Raw genomic sequence first — 24,255 nt, 5'->3', positions numbered from 1 at the left:
TAGGAAACTGACACTTTATTTACTGAGCTATAGATTGGCGCCTTGTTATTTGGTTTTACATAATCATCATTATGCAATCACCAACTCTTTCACAGGAAATAAGTTTGAGCTTGATGCAAATTGCTAAAATATGTCAGTTAAATACAACTTTTTTTTTCTTTTCTTTTCTTTTCAGAAGTCGATATTATCCAACTTATTCAAAGTTAATGAAATGTGCTCTTAATGACACAAAAGCCGTGCGGCATCGAGTTGCTCGGGTGCTAGCCTAGAATTTACAGCAACATATATTGAAATCACAATTTTCTGAATTGCACTCGTGCTCACCATTATGGTCGTGGAAATTGCCAGCTATCATGGTCACATTTGTTACGCTAAAATAAATCCTATGCGTAATGTTTTACTCTTTTTCCTTCTTCTAATTTACGTTTTTTTTGGTTGATAAATTTTCTATTTTCTTATTCTTCAGGGCCATGCAGGCGTAATGCAGAAAGCAGTTTGAATAAATGCTCGAGAATATCCCAACAGAAGTGTCGTCACTATAGCCTTCCACAGACTTTCTAATAGTTTGTAGCCCAAAGGATCTCACTCCTATGGATCATCACCAACACCTGCGCTCAGAGGTTGAACGTAGTACGTGCACCAAAGAATATAAACAGCTGTAAGACCAAATCAACAACAAAATTGTAGACAATGGAATTAAGACTTCAAAAGTCATTTTTTTGCTCGTAAATGAAACTCTATTTCCCGCCTGACTTTCAATACCTGTCAAACTGTGCTCAATGTTCCCTTCATTGACAAGAACCACGTGTGAAAACACCAATACAACATACAAAAAGGGTGTCGAGGCTAGCAGCTCCTTAATATATTTTCTGGTTTCTATTTTTTCCATGTTAGATGTTTCTTGCACTACAGATTTACACACCCAAACATTGTAGCAGCACACATTGTAGCTTCACGGGCTTGCCACTGCTTCAATCCATCAGTATAGAGGCACATAAGATGTTGACAGCAAACATCAGTCATCCCAAGCATCATCTGCAGCTCCCTCCTTTTTGATCATCGCTGGGGTAATCATGTGCCTATATTTATCCTCCACATTTACCGCAGACTCCACTAAAGAGAGTTTAGACAATGTACTCCTTGCTTCTTTTTCGGCAGCTGCAGCCTCTCTCTCCTTTCTTCTAGCAGTCTAATAATGAGACAAACAAATAAAAAAAGAGGAACCCAAAATGGTAGACAAAATAAATGAAAGCTAAGAAACGCTCATCACGACAAGAAAAAGGAAACCACGCAGTACTCTGAGATGGAGAGCGTGAGGGAATTAGATACGGAGACGAACAGAAGAATGATATAAGAAGCAAAGAGGCATACCTTTCCCATAGCAAAGGTCACATCATTACCAGAACCGATATCAGCAATTGCTCTTCGTATTTGTGCCACAAGATACTATGAAATTAAACCAAGTAAGACAGCAGGAGTCAAAACATCAACATCATTATTAGAACAAGCCAAGAGACAAAGTAGGTATAGAGAAAGGAAACACCATATCACGATCAGTGTAAAATGAAGTAGCTCGGCCCGTTGATCCTGCACGACCAGTCCTTCCAATCCGGTGTACATAATCTTCCATGGTCTAAATTAACATAGGATCAGATATATCAACGTTTCGCAAGTTCCATGCACTGGTAACTGGTTAAAAGTCTAATAATTAGGTGGGATCAGAAAGCCATCAGCATGAGGTCTTGTCTACTCATACTAAAGGTAACAAATTGAACTTTTAGACCTATATAAAGTAGATAACTGAAGAGTTTCTAAGGGGAGAACTTAAGACGACTATCAAAAATATGCCAGAGTTAGTAGAATAACATTGTGAAGAGAACTAAAGAATCAGACTTGGAACTGCTCGTCTATGCAAGTGAAGCTTCTAAATCTATGTTATTATTAATAAGATTGGATTAACTATCCAAAAGTTGTACCTTCAATTTTAGCAAGTTTTTATAGTGTGTTTACATGATAAGTGTTAGAGATAGCTATGTAAATGTTAGAGATAGCTATGTAATTGTCCCACATTGGAATAGGAGTAGTATCCCCTTTGTATAGAGTAGCTATAAATAGCACCTCTTGTATTGCATCACACACAATATCAATATATCATATTTTCTCCCGTGCCTTCTCACATGGTATCAGAGCTATCGTGAGAGATTTATCGCTGTCCATAAATTCCAGCGATTCCGGGAAGTAAAATCAGTCACCGGAACCCTTTTTTTCCGGCGACTTTCAAAGTTGTTTTGGGTCTGCTTTGTCTCGGTCAGTGTTGTGCACAAAATCCAACACTACCACAAGAGTAGTCACTGTCCGGCGACCAAATCCCAGTGAAAATCTCCGGCGGTAATGTAGCTGTCCAAAGAAAATTTTCCGGCGAAGTTCCAACGTTGCGTGGGCCACCTTCCGGCCATTTTTTGGCGACGACTCTTCAGGACAGATTGTTTCCCTTGCAATTCCGAGCCTACCCATCCAGGTTACACCAAATTCCGACCACTTTTTTATTTTTCCGGCGTGAATAGTGATTTCAAAAAGTTGACTTCCGGCCATTTTTTGAAAAAGTTCCTTCAGAACAGTTGGGTCTTCTGGTAATTCCGATCCTACCCCTACTGTTTTTATTTCATTCCGACCACTTTGAATATTTTCCGGCTGCAACAGTAACTTTCCAACTGCTACAGTAGTTTACTATTCTGGTTCAGTGTTCCTTACTCTATTTTCAGTGGATTACAGTTGATTATTTCTCTTATTTGGTAATAATTTACAAGATGTCTTTGGGAATTGATGTTTTTGGGTCTAAAAGCATGAGTTCTGGAAACTCTAATGTTATGATTACCTCGGAACCTTTAATGGGAGGTTCAAACTACTTAGCTTGGGCTTCATCTGTCGAGTTGTGGTGTAAAGGTCAAGGTGTGCAAGATCATCTGATTAAACAGTCTAGCGAAGGAGATGAAAAGGCGATAGCGCTTTGGGCAAAAATTGATGCTCAATTATGTAGCATCTTGTGGCGTTCTATTGATTCTAAGTTGATGCCTTTGTTTCGGCCATTCCAGACATGTTATTTGGTTTGGGCAAAGGCTCGTACGTTATACACTAATGATATATCTCGCTTCTATGATGTGATATCACGGATGACAAACTTAAAGAAGCAAGAATTAGATATGTCTACTTACTTGGGTCAGGTACAGGCAGTCATGGAGGAATTTGAGACATTGATGCCAGTTTCTGCTAGTGTGTCAAAACAACAAGAGCAGCGACAGAAAATGTTTCTAGTTCTTACACTCGCTGGACTTCCTCATGATCTTGATTCAGTACGAGACCAGATTTTGGCGAGTCCGACTGTCCCTACAGTTGATGAATTATTCTCTCGATTACTTCGCCTTGCTGCAGCACCAAGTCACCCAGTGATTTCATCACAGATACTTGATTCCTCTGTTCTTGCATCCCAGACAGTGGATGTTCGGGCATCTCAAGCTATGGAGAATAGACGAGGAGGCGGTCGTTTTGGGAGATCTAGACCCAAGTGTTCTTATTGTCACAAACTTGGACACACTCGCGAAATGTGTTATTCCTTAAATGGCCGTCCACCCAAAAATGCCTACGTTGCTCAGAGCGAGACTACAGGTAACCAGGGCTTTTCTGTATCTAAAGAAGAATATAATGAGCTCCTTCAGTATCGAGCAAGTAAGCAAACATCTCCACAAGTAGCCTCAGTTGCCCAGACTGACACTCCTATTGCTGGTAATTCTTTTGCTTGTGTTTCCCAGTCTAGTACTCTTGGACCATGGGTCATGGACTCAGGCGCTTCTGATCATATCTCTGGTAATAAATCACTTTTGTCGAATATTGTATATTCACAGTCTCTTCCTACTGTTACTTTAGCCAATGGATGTCAAACTAAGGCACAAGGAGTTGGACAAGCCAACCCATTGTCTTCTATCACCCTAGATTCCGTTCTTTATGTTCCTGGTTGTCCTTTTAGTCTTGCATCTGTTAGTCGTTTGACTCGTGCCCTCAATTGTGGTATATATTTTATTGATGATTCTTTTATTATGCAGGACCGCAGTACGGGACGGACAATTGGTACAGGTCGTGAATCAGAAGGTCTTTACTACCTTAACTCGCTCAGTCCTTCCACAACATGTCTAGTTACAGATCCTCCAGATCTAATCCACAGACGTTTAGGACATCCGAGTTTATCCAAACTTCAAAAGATGGTGCCTAGTTTATCCAGTTTGTCTAGATTAGATTGTGAGTCGTGTCAGCTTGGGAAACATACCCGAGCTTCCTTTACGCGTAGTGTTGAGAGTCATGCAGAGTCTGTTTTCTCCTTGGTTCATTCTGATATATGGGGTCCTAGTAGAGTCAGTTCAACCTTGGGATTTCGTTATTTTGTTAGCTTTATTGATGATTACTCAAGATGTACTTGGCTTTTCTTAATGAAAGATCGTTCTGAGTTATTCTCTATATTCCAGAGTTTTTGTGCTGAAATCAAAAACCAATTTGGTGTCTCTATCCGCATTTTTCGCAGTGATAATGCCTTAGAATATGTATCTTCTCAGTTTCAGCAGTTTATGTCTTCTCATGGAATTATTCATCAGACATCTTGTCCTTATACCCCTCAGCAAAATGGGGTTGCAGAAAGAAAGAATAGGCACCTTATTGAGACTGCTCGCACACTTCTAATTGAGTCTCGTGTTCCGCTGCGTTTTTGGGGCGATGCAGTTCTCACAGCTTGTTATTTGATTAATAGGATGCCTTCATCTCCCATCAAGGGTCAGATTCCACATTCAATATTGTTTCCCCAGTCAGCCTTATACCCTCTTCCACCTCGGGTTTTTGGGAGCACATGTTTTGTTCATAACTTAGCCCCGGGGAAAGATAAGTTAGCTCCTCGTGCTCTCAAGTGTGTCTTCCTTGGTTATTCTCGTGTTCAGAAGGGATATCGTTGTTATTCACCTGATCTTCATAGGTACCTTATGTCAGCTGACGTCACATTTTTCGAGTCTAAACCTTTCTTCACAACTGATGTCACTTCTGCTGACCACCATGACATATCTGAGGTCTTACCTATACCGACTTTTGAGGAGTTTAGTAATCCTCCTCCACCTTCAACCACAGAGGTTTCACCCATACCAACTTTTGAGGAGTCCAGTGTTATCCCTCCTAGTTCCCCAGCCACAGGAACACCACTCTTGACTTATCATCGTCGTTCGCGCCCTACATCATGCCCATCTGGTTCTCGTCCTGCACCTGACTCGGCTCCTACTGCGGATCCTGCTCCTAGTACACTGATTGCACTTCGAAAAGGTATACGGACCACACTAAACCCTAATCCTCATTATGTTGGTTTGAGTTATCATCGTCTGTCATCTCCCCATTATGCTTTTATATCTTCATTGTCCTCGGTTTCCATCCCTAAGTCTACAGGTGAAGCATTGTCTCATCCAGGATGGCGACAGGCTATGAGTGACGAGATGTCTGCTTTACATACAAGTGGTACATGGGAGCTTGTTCCTCTTCCTTCAGGTAAATCTACCGTTGGTTGTCGTTGGGTTTATGCAGTCAAAGTTGGTCCCGATGGCCAGATTGATCGACTTAAGGCACGTCTTGTTGCCAAAGGATACACTCAAATATTTGGGCTAGATTACAGTGATACCTTCTCTCCAGTGGCTAAAGTGGCATCAGTTCGCCTTTTTCTATCCATGGCTGCAGTTCGTCATTGGCCCCTCTATCAGTTGGACATTAAGAATGCCTTTCTTCATGGTGATCTTGAGGATGAGGTTTATATGGAGCAACCACCTGGTTTTATTGCTCAGGGGGAGTCTCGTGGCCTTGTATGTCGCTTGCGTCGGTCACTTTATGGTCTAAAGCAGTCTCCTCGAGCCTGGTTTGGTAAGTTCAGCACGGTTATCCAGGAGTTTGGCATGACTCGTAGTGAAGCTGATCACTCTGTGTTTTATTGCCACTCTGCTTCAAGTCTATGTATTTATCTGGTAGTCTATGTTGATGATATTGTTATTACGGGCAATGATCAGGATGGTATTACTAATCTGAAGCAACATCTCTTCCAGCACTTTCAAACTAAGGATCTAGGCAGATTGAAGTACTTTCTAGGTATTGAGGTTGCTCAATCTAGCTCAGGTATTGTTATTTCTCAAAGGAAATATGTGTTAGACATTCTTGAGGAAACAGGGATGACAGGTTGCAGACCTGTTGACACGCCGATGGATCCGAATTCTAAACTTCTGCCTGGACAGGGGAGCCGCTTAGCGATCCTGCAAGCTATAGGCAGCTGGTTGGTAAATTAAATTATCTCATAGTGACTAGGCCCGACATTTCTTATCCTGTGAGTGTTGTAAGTCAGTTTATGAATTCTCCCTGTGATAGTCATTGGGATGCAGTTGTCCGCATTATCCGGTATATAAAATCGGCTCCAGGTAAAGGATTACTGTTTGAGGATCGAGGTCATGAGCAGATCGTTGGGTACTCGGATGCTGATTGGGCAGGATCACCTTCTGATAGACGTTCTACGTCTGGATATTGTGTTTTAGTAGGAGGAAATTTGGTGTCCTGGAAAAGTAAGAAACAGAATGTAGTTGCTCGGTCTAGTGCAGAAGCAGAATACCGAGCAATGGCTATGGCAACATGTGAACTAGTCTGGACCAAACAATTGCTCAAGGAGTTGAAATTTGGTGAAATCAGTCGGATGAAACTTGTGTGCGATAATCAAGTTGCACTTCATATTGCATCAAATCCGGTGTTTCATGAGAGAACTAAACACAGTGAGATTGATTGTCACTTCGTCAGAGAAAAGATACTCTCAGGAGATATTACTACGAAGTTTGTGAGATCGAATGATCAACTTGCAGATATTTTCACCAAGTCTCTCACTAGTCCTCGCATTGATTATATATGTAACAAGCTCGGTACATATGATTTATATGCTCCGGCTTGAGGGGAGTGTTAGAGATAGCTATGTAAATGTTAGAGATAGCTATGTAATTGTCCTACATTGGAATAGGAGTAGTATCCCCTTTGTATAGAGTAGCTATAAATAGCACCTCTTGTATTGCATCACACACAATATCAATATATCATATTTTCTCCCGTGCCTTCTCACAATAAGCACTTCTAAATGTAACTTGAAAGAGAATTTTTTTTTCTTGCAGGTCAATATACCTTTGGGAGATCTAGGTTAATTACATGTGCAACTCCTGTGACATCCAATCCCCTAGATGCAACATCAGTCGCGACCTGCCAATGCATCGTAAGAAGTTAATTGCACAGATACAAGAAAGTTCTAAAAGCACCAAAAATAATGTCAAGAAGAACCAATTTATTTCATTCGAATTCAATCAAGAAGAACCAAATTGAAAGGGATTTAGCGCATCGATTCAAATATAAAATTTTCATTGTATGAGACTATATGGATACAAGTTGTACTGAGGGTACAAAAAATTCCTTTTTCTTTACAGTCGTATCTATATTGATAACAAAGTGCTCTTAGTTCAAGTCAGTAGAACGTGAGTCTCCAAAACCCAATGTTGTAGGTCCAAGAAGAACCAAATTTACATCACAGAGAAAACTGTCCGCTCTTGTATGTGACCCTTCTCATAGGACAGTTTTGGTCAGACACATATACGAGTTGGATAAAAATGATTCTATTCACAGTAATCTAATTTGTAAAGGAGTACAAAGTTTCTCGTGCCAGATAAAGATGAGCATTCAGAATTCCATCTGGTGTAAAGAAATTCAGTGTAAGGCATCACCACTTTATGCTGGTCCTGTAATTCATCAAATAACAAAGGTCTGCTTTCCACTTACCTTCTTAAAGAGGGACTTTAAGGCGGTGTTTGTGCAGCTTTTTCGTAAATCATTTTGAAGAAGTTGACTGAAAATTAAGATAGTATTTGCAGTTAAAAAATTTCTGTTCTGTTCCAAAAGTCTCCGCAACTCAAAGCTGTTTATAAGGGTCAGAAAATTGGTTTTATTTAAGAAATCTTATTGGAAAACAGACCAAACAAACACGTAGAGAGTTAGCATAGTCCAAACACCCACAAAAGATTTCTTCTTACCACAATTAAAAAGTTAACAAATAACAACCTTGATCATCTTTTTGCATCAAAAAGGGGTGAAGCTTGAACAATTGTATTCAGTCCTGTTCTGAAAATAAAACTGACTGATAGAAAAGGGAAAAAAGAAAAGAATAAAGGACAGAAGAGGCAATTCGATTTCAAGAAACCATACTTTGTCCTCAAAGGAAAACAAAATAGTTTCACACCCTTAAGCACTACCAACTGATGTTGCTTGGCAATATATACTCTTATTGCCTGACATAAGCCAGGGACATAGAAATTCACAAGTAATCTGTATTCTACAAGTGAAAAATCCTTGAAATATTACAAAATTAGATGCTTTAATCATACCAAGATATTGATAGGACCGTGTCTGAAATCACGAAGGGCGGCCTCTCTTTCACTTTGGCTACGACCACCATGAAGTGCAGTTGCAAGCAAACCCTGCTGCGTTAAAGCTTCTGCTACTTCATCACACTTCGTCTGCAGGATGATGGTGCATAATGCATAGTTAAAAGCATGCATTTATAGATTAAAAAAGCACTGAAGTTCTTTGGGAAAGTAAATCAAATTTTTTAAGACAGCCGTGCACGAATTAAAATCACTTATCAGTCAGGCCATATGGATGTACAAGCTCAAAAACCCGTAGCTATCCACAAAAGCATATGAAGGGAAGGGATAGTCATACAGTTCTAAGAGGGGAAAAGACTACCAGATCAAAGGAATCCTCAGTCTTACTGTCCCCTTTAGGGAATCACAAGCTGTGTTACTGAAGTCAGCACCCTCATCCCGAAAAATCAAGTGGCACAGCATAGTAGTTGTAATAACTGATCCAAAAAAAAAAAGGAAAAAAGTAGTAGTACTAATCCTAAGGAGTTTCTCAAGTGTCAAGTGTGCACAGTGAGCTTTTCTAATGAGTCTCTGCCTGTGCCTATACGAATAAGATGGACTCAGAATGTAGCAAATCGGATTCGTGACAGCCACTGACAGATGAAGGCAGAGCAAGAAGTGCTGGTGAGTGGTGAAATCTTTTACACTAAAAATTGGTTTAACCAGGAGCTGAATGGAAAAATACAAGTGTCTTACATATCTTCTTTAAGAACCAGACATTGAACAGCCCCCAACTTAGCCACCAAATTTAACTTTATGTTACTTTAATAATAAACTCCTTACTGCCCTTGCGCACTTTCACATGTATGATACTTACCAGTTAACACCACCTTACCACTTCATTTAAATGCAACAAGTATTCAACTAAATTACCGGGACAGAAGTTTTGGTAGAGATACTCTTTTCTCAATTCACGTCTGTCTTTTAATGTCAAATTGACTAATTAGGTTTATTCCAGGCAGCGCCTTCATAACACTAACAACTAAATCAAAGAAATATATACATTACAAACATCAAACTAATACTATCTGTTGTCAAAGAAAATGCATGGAAATCCTAATTAGAGAGACATGCAGTGTGAGGCACTCTTCAACAACTTAAAGGGTCTTGATTGCCTAAAAAGACCTATAATCTACAGTGATAAGCGAACTTAACTAAGAACAGAGCCTATTGACATAGACAATTTAAACTAGTTGGAGTATAGGCTTTGTTGTTACGATTACATTATGTACATGTTTGTCACGAGTCTTCCTCTCCTAGTTAGAACGTGTACGTTCGTATAGCGACAAGTGTAGATTCTTTCTTCTTTTTTTGTTCGGTAGAGAATTGTAGATTTAATGAACCTGCAGTTTTAAAGAACCCTCATTCTATTGAGACAAATTATATAGTATCAAATGCAATAAACATAAACGTAACCAATAAGTACAGATGATACATATAGCCGACCCCCAATTTTTTTGGAATTGAAATATAGTTCATTGTTTAGCATCTTGCTTTTGAACTCCCTTAGCTTAATTTGGATTCACCGAGTCGATGAAACTTTTATAGCTCAGCTTGACAACTAGATAATCTTTCTCTTTGAGTTAAATTTGATCCAACATTAAATCCAGACTATATTACGTCCTAGAAATGTAGAGCCAAAATTTGATGCATTGAACCCATCTCTTCTTTTATCCTCCTTTTCTTCAAAGCATTTACTGAGCAAAACTAATTTTTTATGTATTCAAAGACATTAAGAAAAAGATGATTGAAGGTGATGAAAAGGTACAAGATAAATACCAACACAAAATCACATGGATAGAAGTTGTTAAAAAAATTACAACCTTGTCCAATGTGAACTTAACTAAGAACAGTACACCAAATTTGCCTACAAAGATCTTTTATTCGGCATTGGAATGAAATGGACCTGAATAGCACGGAATAAATACGGTGAATTCATATAAACAATCCCAACTATGGAAATAAGTAGTAGTCGACGATTGATTTTTTTTTTTTATAACCTAGAAATCCCTGAGAGCTAGTGGCGCACGGTTAGAAACTTGATACATAATGGGCCTGCCCTTTTACCCTTCTCCACTAAAATACCAGGCTTTTATCTTGGGAATGATTTGAACATGTAATGTGCGCGTAACCCACATATCACTTGTTGCGCTCTTACCACTAGACCAAAGCTCTAGGGGTAGAGTCGATCAATTAATTATTAAAAGACATCAAAAGAACAAAAATAGGATATTCTGCATTCCTGGCAGACTCCTCCAAATCTCTGGCTACTATTGGAAGTCAATGCGGGACTGAAAGATGCAGTCAAGCATGAATGCAAAAATTACTATGTCGGGATACCAATATAGCTGAAATTGATAATATAAATCTTCAAAATCCATTCCACTCCATTTAGACGCATTTAATATTCCGAGAATCCATCATAAATTGACTAATTTTTCGCTGTCCATCAACCTGACACGACTCTCTGCTATGGCGGGGATTGGCATGGTCAATGTGAGCTCATATAGAATGTAACAACCCGACTTCGGGCGTTTAGTTCTCAACACATACATTTGTATTTTCCACATTTCTTCACCCCCATAAACAAGTGTATTTTGTTAAAAATGATGTTTAGAAGTTTAGCTGGCTGAGTCACTAAATTTGCCTACTCTTTTATATTCTTATTAATATGTCAAGTGTTAACAAGATGTTTTGGGCTAATCCGCACTTCAGAAAAAAATTGAAGTTGGAGGTACCATAAAGTTGCAGAGCTAAAGTTGAGGAATGTTAGTAACTTAGCATAAAATTGATATCTAAATCTTGAACAATAATTTTTTTAAACCACAAAACTTCCTATATTACAGCTTAAAGTCACTAACGATAGACTAATCAGAAGCAAAGATGAACCCACTCCCAGAAAAGACTAAATTAAATCATGCAATGCGCAATCACGTACGACTTAAAACTAAGTAGACAGTCTCATATGGTACAGAATCCTCTAGCACTATCTTTGTGCTATATTGAATACAAATCTTACCGTTTAAAAAAAATACAGTCTCATAGAGTAAACAGAAACAATTCTTCAAGATATGTGACAAGGACAGTTACGAAAATTTATAATTCTGTCATTTTTCTTCCAATTGAAAAGCTGGGCACTAATGATCTATGGCGACATTTCCCCAGCCCTAGGTTAAATCCAACAATGTGAATGATAGGAGGACTTTGCATCCTAGCTTTTATGAGAACCCAAAATCCGCTATGGCAGTTTAGTCATAGCTCTTGCAAGTCTCTGACAAACTTGATGCAGACAGCTGAGATTCCATGAAACACTCTCGTTAGCAATAAACTATCATCCTATTGGCTATCCCGAACCAGGTTTTATCACATTTAGAAGTTGAATTTTTCAAGCCCATGTAGCTTAGCCAACAGACAATTAACTTTTTCCATACACAACAAACCCATTTCACACGGTTCATTAATGTGACACTAGAGGTTACCATGATCACATGGCAGGTAGAAGGTCGGTTTGACTATTAACATTTGCAAGATCACTATTGTTATTCAAGCCCATGTAGCTTAGCCAACAGACAATTAACTTTTTCCATACACAACAAACCCATTTCACACGGTTCGTTAATGTGACACTAGAGGTTACCATGATCACATGGCAGGTAGAAGGTCGGTTTGACTATTAACATTTGCAAGATCACTATTGTTACCTTGCAGGTAACACAAAGAATAAAGATTGGACAAGAAACCCGAAGGTAATCACACCTTAAAAAGTACCAGGTGATTCAAATTATTATCCTTCACTTTTTCCTTTAATGATCTTCTGTAATTTTCAGCAGGGAATTCTTGGAAAAGGCAGCTTTAGCATGGATAGGGCAAAAGCAGAAAGGAAAATCAGAGTTCAAAAGATCTTACCTTCCTTTCCACAAATACAATGGTCAAAGGGAAGGGATGACCAGATCTTTCAGATTGAGCCGCCTCCTCAACCAACAAATCCAAAAGTCGGTCAATCTACAAGATTTGTCATTACAACAATGTCAATCTACAGGCATGATCAAGACCCATAGATCTGGTGACTTAATATCTACACTTGAAAGCTTGTTTTTCCAACTATATAAGATTGACCTCAAGTACAAGATAGTTTATGACATAACTGTGTCTTCCCCATGAACAATAATTGTAAAAGAAATCTAACATAAGTAAAACTGAACTTCGAATTTCTAGCATTTCTGATATATATTTGGTCTTTGGCACAACTGCAAAATGAACAATATTTATATTCCCGGAAGACCCTTCATATATTTCAGAAAATTATCCAACAAAGGATAGACCAAAAAGTGAATCGCTTATAGTTGCATTTTGAAGACTCAAGCACCATGGAGTTGCTGGTAAATAGACAAAACAAAGGATAGCATGGAGGATTGCCCTCAAATAATATGTGTAGAACCTAGTGAATGGAAGATCCCTTGAGATCTCAATAAGAATCGTATTACTGTTTTGCCTCTTGTTTATTTATTTTTGTTACGACGATGTTCGGGCCAGCTTGAGCGCACCTTGACTATTCCACTGGGTACCTGGTATCTCCCACCAGCAAAGGCACCTACTGTCGATTCACCATAGTTGTTCCCAAACAATGAATAAATAGGGTGAGTACCTTTTTAATTGATAAAACATTTGGGAAAAGACAGCGGAACTCTCTGACAAGATGTTTGCAGTTCCTCCTGAATTACAGTTGCTTCACGAGTTATATGACAATATGCAAAGATTCAAATTAAATAGAGCTAACACCTTTTATCACCTTCCAAACTTCAGAATATTACCAGAAAGGTTCACCACTTATGCTGGGAAATTAGAATTTCATCACACTTCACGCAGTAAGAGTTAACTCCTTATGCATTAGAGAGCTCTTGGCTGGAGAGCCTTGTCAAGCCTAACAACCCACTATGACCCACCCAAAAGCACACACATATATATAGCTTGTATCAACATGAATGTGGATGTATCCATTATTATGATGACATAGATTTTAGTATTGATTCTTTATCCTTATCAAAAAATGAAAGTCAGAGACGGGGAAGACACACCCTATGGGCAAAGAATCATGAGTGCAACACCGTTAGAAGCATAACTCAAACTACTATGTATACAAGTAACAAGCAAGAACGAATAAAAAAAAAAACCTTGCAACAAAAAATGGTAACATTGAAGCTATTAAAAGCAATGCAAGTTAATCTGTTCTCTTTGCTATTTAAGTTCAGCACCAAACATACCTTATCATTTTCAGGTACCTTCTCTAAAATCTGGAAAACATTTGCAGTCGGGCTGCTAACTTTTCCAACTTTTATTCGCACCGGATTAGTCAAGTAATCCTGTAATAATAAAAAGAGATAATTGAAACCTCTCTTACAGAACAATAACATTGACTCCATCATGTGTTTATCAAAACTGAAGATCTTTAAGTAATGATGAATTGCATATACATGGAGAATGACATTGTTGGAGAAAAGCTAAGTACGGAAGTAGGTGTTTTATGAACAAGACCTCAAACAGAATTCAACATTCAGCCTGCACCAGTTTCTTTAAAGTGAATTTTCTATAGTATAGTAGCTTTAAACCTTCTAACAAGTATTGTCAATTGAATAGTAATTTCTAGCTTGACCTTGTTCTCATTGTTCCGACATTGTATTCGCATAGTATATCATTGGTAGATGTCAACATGGAATCTGATCATGCTTAGAATTACCCATGCTATCTTAGAGTCCTAGCATCCACAAAATAAGCCCACTAGGATACTATTTTAAATACCTTGACTAATACAAGGAAGAAGTAAATAGAAACCTAACCTGTGCCAATGCTTCAATTTCTGTAGGCATGGTGGCACTGAAGAGCAGTGTTTGATGCTTTTCTGGAAGATTTCGCATCACCTATGACAGAGTAATATTTGGAAGTTGTCATTTATGGTGTTTCATAATCAAATAAGTCTAGAACCACAGACCAAACAATCCAGTTTGATGCCAAATTGGTCTCTATAACAAATTACAATAGCCAACGAACAAATGGTAATCAGGAGTCAAATGACATGAGAGGTTTTTCCGATTTTATAAAAAGATACCAGCCGAATAAAATAATGTAAATGTATTATCAACCACTGTTATGTAGTTTATAGTAGCAAAACAGCCACTAAATTGACTGACAAATGTATGTAAAGAAATCAGAAAACAGCAATATACTCCTCACAACATCAGGGAAGTATAGAACATGAGTTATAGGTGATGAGCCTAACAGGAAAAATGGAAAATAATGTTCACTTGAAAAGAAAAGATAAACAAAATTGAAATAGAAGGTATACCTCTCTTATCTGAGGTTCAAACCCCATATCAAGCATTCTATCAGCCTCATCCAAAACAACAAACGAGATCCTGCAGAGGGAAGTATTTCCTTGCTGTAAATGATCTATAAGTCTTCCTGGAGTAGCAACCACTATATGTACTCCTGCTCGAAGTTCAGACCTCTGTCTTGCATCCAATAAAAACCACAATTACAAAATATGACAAGGCTAGACTTGCATCATCATGTAACATAAAAGATGAAATAATTGTTCCAAGGCACAACCCAAAAATAAATTCAAGAATAAAAGAAGAGATATCTGCTTTATTTATTCTCATGTAGTATGTATGAACCACGCAGATACTAGAGCACCCTAATAATGATATAAAATAATGAAGTTACCTGTTCACTAATGCTTGTCCCACCTACAACAATTGCGGTCTTAAAGGAATCCAGTGACAGGCTGAAAGCCGTAACCTGAAAAAACAATGTGTAGCAGTTCAAGTACAGACACAATATTTACAAGGCAAAATAAAATAAATTGAGATTTTTCTTGTCTAACACCATGATATTATATATGTCTGGCTACTATATATATTGGTCATAATGAACACGGTTAAATTCACATGCGAAATTATTGGTTATGAGGATTATTTTCAAAGTAAGACGAGGAGGCTGTGAACAGTAATAAAACCAAATCAACAAAGCAATGCATTATTGGAACCTAGTGATAATGAAGTACACTGTTGTGAATCATTGAGACCCTGTTAATTAATTAAAACCAACACGAAAAAGAGAGGCAAGGTGAAACAGCATGCTTCAGTAGCATAAGTTAGTAATTTATGTAATTAACTAAACAAGACTGCTTTTGAAGGATGACCATTTATTCGAGGTTCAAGAAGCGAAGCAAGCGTAGAGTAGCAAGCCATTATGTTTTTCAGGTCCCTTTGATATGGTTATTAGTCAATTAGCACCACATTAAAGAGAGCCTTTTATGTTTTCAATGAAACCGAAAAGAGAGAAAAAGAAACTAGTGTTGTTCGTATTGATCGATTACATAATAAAAAGAAATAGGAGCAAGTCCAAGGGTCTGGAAAATTTGAGAGCGTAAAACCACAGTGAAAAAGGAAAAATGAAACAAATATATGCAGAATATGAAGAAAATGCAACAATTTTAAAGTGCCGCAATCCACCTCTTGCTCTATTTGTTGTGCAAGCTCTCTCGTAGGCGCCAACACTAATGCCAAAGGTCCATCACCACGTTGAAGAGGTTGTTGAGCCAAACAGTGCTGCATGGAAAGAGAATAACATCTATCGTAATTATTAAACATCACAACAATTGAAGCATCTCATATAAGCAAGATCAAGTACAACACTGACAGATTCGCAATATGACATGGAAATGAAATACGCAACCTGTATCATAGGTATGCTGAACGCAGCAGTCTTCCCACTACCAGTTTCAGCACAACCCAAGAGATCTCTTCCACTAAGAGCAACTGGCATGGATTGAGCCTGAATAGAAGTCGGTGCAGTGTAGCCATGCTTTTCAATATCCTTCATGATGCTAGGATGCAAGCACTGCAGGGAGAACAAATAAGCAGGATCCAAATAACTTAATTATGCCCTTAAATTAAAAAGTAAATACAGGGATTTGTCAACGATGAATTTAATTATTCAACTAACCATATCAGGAAATGATTCAATAGGTGCAGGTGCAGAACTTGAGCCTGGGGCAACATTTACATCAACGTTAAGCCTTAATCGAATCTCTTCTATCTGCAGATAAAAATGTACATCAAAAGGCCAATCAAACACGTAAACCAGGATCACCAATTAAAACAATAACAGATTGACAATTCATGCAAGTCAACAGGAATTAAACTTTTCATACATTGCATTTCCTCAAATTGCAGTTAGCAGATATTGGCAGCACTTAGAAGCTAAATAAACTACTGATATTTTACCACAGAAATGTCCAAACTTTAACACAATATAACAATTTCTCTAGCATGTAAAAGTCCATATAACAAAGATAATAATCATAATATTGCAGTGAAGGCCTAAAGATACAAGTAAAATTCTCGTGCACTAGGAAATGACACAAATATACCTCAAACTAAAGAATGTTACAGGCACAAACATCATGCAGCATTTTAATATGATACAGGTTGCGTATATGCAAACTTATTTCTCAGCACAACCCAAGTCCATATAACGAAATATATGCAAACTTATTTCTCATTTTGCTTAATTCAAGGCACCACAAACAGAATTAAACAGCAATTTTGCAACAGTAAACTAACTTTCAGAGTGTATAAATTGAAGTTCAGCAAACTTTCATAAACCCTAAGAACACATAAAAAAAAATGTAACACTTTAACCGAAAATAGAAACGGACAATTCAAATACTGATAACCTAAATAACATCACTTCCTGGTGCTACTGAATATTCGAACCTGCTCGGATTTAAGACGGAGAACACGTTCGGAAGGCTTCCACTGGGGAAACTCAGGGTCAGGGATGGCCGTTCTCGATGTCGTCGAGTAATTAACGGAGCTCCGGCGAGATGAATTAGAGTATCCGTTGGACGAGAACTTGTCGAGCTCGCCATTGCAATGAATTCTGGACTGATGCGAGCTGAGTTTTGACGAGAAGTGATCGGCGCCGGCGCCGTTACTGTTCAGAGTGGTGGTTTTGCCGGCAGAAGAGTTTCTCAGGTGAGGAGGTACATAAGACATTGTGTAGAGAATTACTTCAGGAGTATAATTTTTTTTCGCGGGATAAGATGAGACTGCTAATATCTGTTCTAGTTCTAGAAACAAAAGGAGTGTGATTTAAGTGGAATGCTGAAAAGCCTGCGCTCTATGTTTTTGGGAGAAGACCATTTTCGGCCTCCATATTGGGCCTTGACCAATTAGCCAATACAAGATGTAGGAAGGTAAAACGAGCACGGCCTAACCAGTTTTCGCACTGATAATTAAAAAATAATTCATGTTTGTGAAGTCGTTAAAAAGTAACTAATAATATTTTACTAAAATACGAAAAATTTCAGCATAATATACGGAATTACGAAGCTATTGTGTATAAACTTCCCCCATATTATATTGGAATTCCAACACACGAAAAGTTCCAGCATAATATGTGGGACTATGGAGCTCATGCATATATATAATTTTCACCATATTATAATGAACTCTAACACACTATAAAATTCAAACGCGGCATATTATGCTGGAATATTTTCGGATTTTTAAGAGTCTTTTTTAAATTTTATCTTTATATGAAAAGTGACTATTTTTTAATTACCAATTGTAAATATGGCTATATCGGTATGAAGGGCACCATGTAGCCACTTTTACGATTGGTGTTTAAGTATTAACCATCATTGCAAATTATTTAATATTTAGCCACAGCTTAATAAGCGGGTGGATATATTTCTTTATAATCTTTGCTTCCTCAAACTTCATAACAATATGTTTGATCACGCCCAACTATGCCTTATAAAAAGGACTAAGCAGTCGTTGCAAATACAATTCGGTTTACAAGTCCGGAGTCGAATCCCACAGAGAACTAAGGCTTAGCTATAGTTTTTCACTATCACCAAGAAGACAAGCTTGAATAATTCCTAACTTATAGATATTAAGATTCTTGTGTTTAACTAATTAACTAACAAATTAAAATAGTAAATTAACAACTAAAGATACTAAGGGTTAGAGACAAGATTAAGGAGGTCTAGAGTTATGATTTCCCCTATTGTCGGAATCCTTCCCGCTACGTTTTCTATAAATTCGCCTAAGTATTCTCTACCGATCATGAGCTCTCTGACTGTCGTAACTCTCTCTCGAGTAATTACCACAATTTACTAGACATATTCTCCCGAATTACGCTAGCTGGCATTAAGTACGACTCGCTCAGATCGCACCCAAGGTTTTGTTACCCCTAATCCCACATTTAAACTCTTCGTATTGATCCATCATATATGTTAGGAGTGGTGTTGTTCAACAACTACCTAAATATGCGCTCTCTACCGAGTAATACATACTAAATAGGCACAGTCGATTGAGGGCCCTTCAATTAACAGCAATAATAATGTAGTTGAACGAATAGAGAAAATACTACAGCAAATTTATATTAACGTAACAGGAAAATCGTAATAGGAAAATTATCCTCCAATAGGTTCCGTCAAAATTCTAGATAACAAATTAGTTATTCATAATAGTATGAATAACTACACTACTAGAATTCATAACCAATAATGAAAATAGGAAGAATGAAGTAAAAAACTCGTAGAAGAATTTTGCGCCTTGCTCCTAATGTGTTCTCGCCTCCTTAGGTCAAAAAGTGTGTCCAAACTCGATCTCCTCTTCTCCGTCTCTCTAAAGTCCCTCAAAAGTAATGTTTTTAGGTCTATTTATATGTTTAGGACAAGACCTAAATGTGTAGGTCAAGTCCTAGTCAAGCTGGAAAACAAATAAAATCTTCAAAACTCGTACTGGACCTGGCCTTAGGCTGGCCTCGTCAGGCTAAAACCTGGTTCAGCCTAGCCTTAAGCTGGCCTCGCCAGGCTAAAGCCTGGTTCAGCCTGGCCTTAGGCTGGCCTCGCCAAGCCTTGGTTGAGTTGACTTTTGCATGGCCTCTACTTTTCACTGTTCTCGCGCACAATTTCAACGTTTAAGTATCCATTTTGCTCTACTTTCATCTCCAATTCACCTACACATAAAATAGACTCCATTACGCGCAAATAAAGCGTAATTTATCATTAAAGTATGTCAAATGCAAGGCATATAATGTACGAAACTATGGAATTATAGCCACACATCAATATCCTTTAGTTTAGTTTTTTAGTTTAAAACTTCAAGACATTATCCTAAATTTAATTTTCCAGTTTAAAACTTTAGGACATTATGTTTTCAAGTTTAATTTTTTTCAATTAAAACTTGAAAGACATTATATTTTGAAGTTTGAACTGTGTAGTTCAAACTTCTGGCTTGTGTCCTAAAGTTTAATTGTTGTGGTTCTATTCAGGACATTTGAGAAGAAGAAAGAATAACTAAGAAAGAAGCAACAATAGTAGTGGCCAATTTGATGTATTTTTTTAACGATTTAAATGACTAAAATGTACATATATTCATAAACCTGTGTACCTAAGTTTGAATTCCCCATTCAAATATTAATTGGTACTCTTGTAGTAATAAGGTGATGAACATGATATGAGAGCCATGCTTGGTTGCTAGATAAAATCCTAGTTGACGTAGAAGAGAAGCAGGCAATGAGCGAGAAGAAAAAGAAGTGAAGCAAGCAGTGTCTTTTCTTAAGTATTGGCTAAAACTTAAATAATTTGTAAAACCTGGTTAAAACTTAAACAACTGCCCAAAAAATAGCTAATGGTGCACTTCGACCAATATAGATAGTCCATGAATCTATTCAATGATTGGATCATAAATTGGCTCCTCATAGGCGTACAAAGATAATGATATCCTGAAAAATTTCCTTCGAAGTCATCCAATTTACCACTAGAGGCAATCATACCACTGAATATCAAATTATATTCAATCTCGTCAATATTACAATCAAACAATCAAAAGGTCTCGATACATTTAAAAATTTTATTCATTATCTTACACATACACAAAAGAAAATGAAACCACTTGTATATGTACATAAATTATACTCCATATAACAAAATAAAACTATAGGATAACACGAATAGAGAATGAAAATGAATTTAAATTTTAAGAAAATAAAAGAAAACATCCTCTCAATAGTATATTTTTCTTGCCGGGGAGCAATTTAGGGAGTTATTAATAAAAGAGAATTGTGATAAATTTCATTGATTGCATTACACCAACTCTATTGCTCTTCTATAATTATTATTATAGACACAAAAAGGTATGTATTTTTTTTTATTTGATGATCTAATTTTCATAAGTTTCATAGCATAGTTTTTGAACTCTTTTCAGGCTAACAATCTTCAAAAATTTGTAGTAGCTGGTCAAAGTACGTGCGCTATCCAAATTGAGGGCTTGAACATCTATTGATCACATACCACAAGTTTTCTGCAATATATAATATGTTAGGGATATATGTCATAGATCTAATCTCATATTTGATGATTCGAACATATTTTTATGAACATTATTTGACATAAAAATATATGGCATTTGATATTCTTTTATCATAGTTATTATTAATTGTTTGATTAACTTGATAAGGTCTTTGATTAAATTTTGAGATTCGTCATCGTGATGGAGATCATGGTAATGAGAGTGAAGTTTCTTATAATTTAATCTAAATTTGTTCTTGATCATAAGATTATTAATTTGGACATTAGAAATCCTGTTAGATCAATATTTATGTGATCGTCTCCATGAGATAGAGATTAGTTGATCTCATTAACTAAATCACATAGATAGATGATGTATATAGATATATGATTATTGAACCAATTCATTGGATAATTCCTAATGGTTAGAATTACCATAAACTGTCAATAGGATATTCTCTTGAATAATGTGATATAAGAGATTCATTTGACTTGAGATCGTCATAGTAATTGATAAGTTATTTATCATGCTTTGATACTAGACATCTAGGGCCCTAGGACGATAGTTGAAAGGATATTGAGTACGATTAAATACTTGTAGAATTAATGATTGATCAAGATAGAATCTGTCAACTCTTAGCAATGAGTTTAAGCTCCATGTTGTCATGAATTATAAATGACCAAATTAAAACCTTGGACATGCAATTTAATGAAGGAAGAAAAGAGTTTTTTAGGTCATTCAATGGTCGATTATATTTGACATGAATACATAGTTGGTCGCCTATTAGGATTTGATAGTTGAATCATATCCTAGGGTGAACTAGAGCTATAAGGACAAAAGAAATTACCACATTATTTTTCTACTGGTTCTTGAGAGTAAATTGTGTACTTCATTCTATTCGGTCGTTAAGGAGTATTTCTAGACTCCACCCTTGATTGCTATATTGATATGATCAATTTACTACCGGCTTAGTATTGAACTTATGAGCTCGCACACTAACGAATGTTCTGATCTTTGCTAAATAATTAATTACTTTATTATGTGATAATTAAAATAAAGCATTTAATTAGTCAAATAAATTTATTTATTAATCCAAATAAAATAATATTATTATATTTGTTGCTAGCACATGTCACGACCCAAATCTCAATATATCATTATGGCGCCTATCACATTACTAAACAAGCCGACAATCACAAAATAACTGCACAATTTAAATTAAAAGCATGATGTAATAAGTTTAACAGTGAAAATCTCATAATAACTGATAAGAACAATTGCGACTCAACTATAAAATCTCAAAATCCTGGTGTCACAGAGTACATGAGCTACTAAGTATCAATAGAGACTAAACCTCTAATACAACTGTCTGAAAAAATAGAACAGTACAAAATAAAACTGAAAGGAAGGAGAGTCGAGGTCTGTGGGCGTCAAAGCAGCTATCTCAAAAGTCTCCAAGCAGATACTGCTCCAAGTTTAGAAGTGTTACTTACCTCAAAATGTGCAACTCAATGCTCCAACAAACCTTTGCCTCGCGAATTGGCTTCCAAACGACTCGAATCTAGCCACAAACAACTTAGTATAATCAATACAAGCTATAAGAATATATCTCATATGATAAAGCTAAGTTCTTTAACCAAATTCAAAAAGTCAACCCACAAAATCAACTTCGAGCCCACGCCTCGGAATCCGATAAAATTTGTAAAATCTGAACATTTATTCAATAACGAGTCCAACCATATCAAAATCATCTAATTCCGACCACAAATCGACACTTAGCTCCCCAAATCTTACTCTCTAATACATGAGTAAAAAAATTCCCAAATTTCACCTCAAAAACACCTAATCTAGGTGAAAAATTCAATGGGTATTCAATATTAATGAATAAAAATAATCAAAAGATGCTTACCTCTTGAAATCTAGTGAAACCCCTCTCAAAAATCGCCACTAGCCGAGCTTGCAAAGTCCACAAATGAAGAAAACTTGGAAACCTTTCGAATTATAACTCCCGTGACTTTCGCACCTGCGATACTCCATCTGCTTCTACGTAACCGCATCTGCGGTAAAATCTCCGCACCTGCGGAACTCACTTAAGCTTCGTCTCTCTGGTTCTGCAGAACTCACTTAAGCTCTGCCTCTTCACTTCTGCAGTCTGAAGACCACACCTACAGCATCGCATCTGCGTGTTCTAAACACACCTACAGATGCGTTTCTGAGGAAATACCTGACCAGCTCACCTCTTGCTCAATTCTGCTTTTGCGGTCTCCTCCCCGCAAAAGCTACTCCGCTTCTGCAGATTCTCTCATCTACGATCCAACAGTCCCCAACTCACCTCCACTTCTGCGCATTGCCAGTCGCACCCGCGGCCAATTTCACGCATGTGCGATGGCACCAGGACTAAACACACCAGCAATTACACAAGTCCAAAATTCAATCTAATTTCAATCTGAATCACACCCGAGGGCTCTGAGACCCCGTCCAAACATACCAACCCATCCTAAAACATCATACGAACTTAGTTGAGGTTTCAAGTTATATTAAATAACATCAAAAACACGAATTGCACCACAATTCAAACCTATTGAAACTAATGGATTTCCAAATTATACAATCGATGCCGAAACCTATCAAACCAACCCCGAATGACCTCAAATTTTATACACAAGGTAAATGACACAATGGACCTATTCCAACTTTCAGAACCAAAATCTGAGCCCGGTATTAACAAAGTCAACTCTCGGTCAAACTTCTTAGCTCTCCAAACCTTTAACTTTCCAACTTTCGCAAATTTAAGCCAAAACCACCTACGGACCTCCAAATTGATATTTTGACACAATTCTAAGTCCAAAATCACCATATGGAGCTATCGGAACCATCAAAACTCCATTTCGGAGTTGTTTGCTATATCTACATCTATGTCATTTCTTGTTTGTTGCACTTTCATATAAGCCATCTACTATGTTAGTTAGTGAAATTTATGTTCTCCTATCTTAATTGCGATCATTACTTCTATGCCTCCCACCTAGTCTGTTACCGTTGTCCATATGTACTGCTGTGTTCGTTATTAGTACCTGTATATTTTCCACTTTGTCGTTACCGTTATTGGCATTTCTTTCACCTGGTTGGTACTGTTATACATATGCTTTGGTGAGGAAGAGATAAATGCATAATGAGTGTTGTTGTGTCATTTAAATTGATATCTTGAGTATGAAAGTACAAGAGGGGGGGAGGGTGAATTGTAGCCTTTTTATGTTTCTAGTCGACTATTCTTCAGACCTAGTCGATTATACGGAGACAGCCTGTACGGAACTGTTAATCCTTTCGATTTAAACAAATTTAATCACAATAACAGTAAAAGAACAGAATATAATATGGGAGCGATA

General features: G+C 37.2%; 1 protein-coding gene across 1 annotated transcript; it reads right to left on the bottom strand.

The window, feature by feature from the left end:
* Positions 1-669: 669 nt before the first annotated feature.
* Positions 670-17,656, bottom strand: LOC104242700 (DEAD-box ATP-dependent RNA helicase 20-like). The gene is made up of 14 exons (XM_009797771.2): positions 17,285-17,656; positions 16,512-16,604; positions 16,242-16,406; positions 16,019-16,114; positions 15,228-15,302; positions 14,848-15,009; positions 14,342-14,422; positions 13,769-13,867; positions 12,414-12,509; positions 8,469-8,600; positions 7,222-7,296; positions 1,544-1,633; positions 1,372-1,446; positions 670-1,189 (listed from the first exon to the last, which is right to left on the bottom strand). The coding sequence occupies exons 1-14, from the start codon at positions 17,564-17,566 to the stop codon at positions 1,016-1,018; spliced, it is 1,695 nt and encodes a 564-aa protein (XP_009796073.1). The 5' UTR covers positions 17,567-17,656; the 3' UTR covers positions 670-1,015.
* Between the last annotated feature and the right edge of the window lie 6,599 nt (positions 17,657-24,255).

The sequence above is a fragment of the Nicotiana sylvestris genome, chromosome 7, assembly GCF_000393655.2.
Source record: "Nicotiana sylvestris chromosome 7, ASM39365v2, whole genome shotgun sequence".
NCBI lineage: Eukaryota > Viridiplantae > Streptophyta > Magnoliopsida > Solanales > Solanaceae > Nicotiana > Nicotiana sylvestris.
The sequence above is the reverse complement of the archived record's forward strand: the minus strand, read 5'-3'. Positions and strand labels throughout refer to the sequence as shown.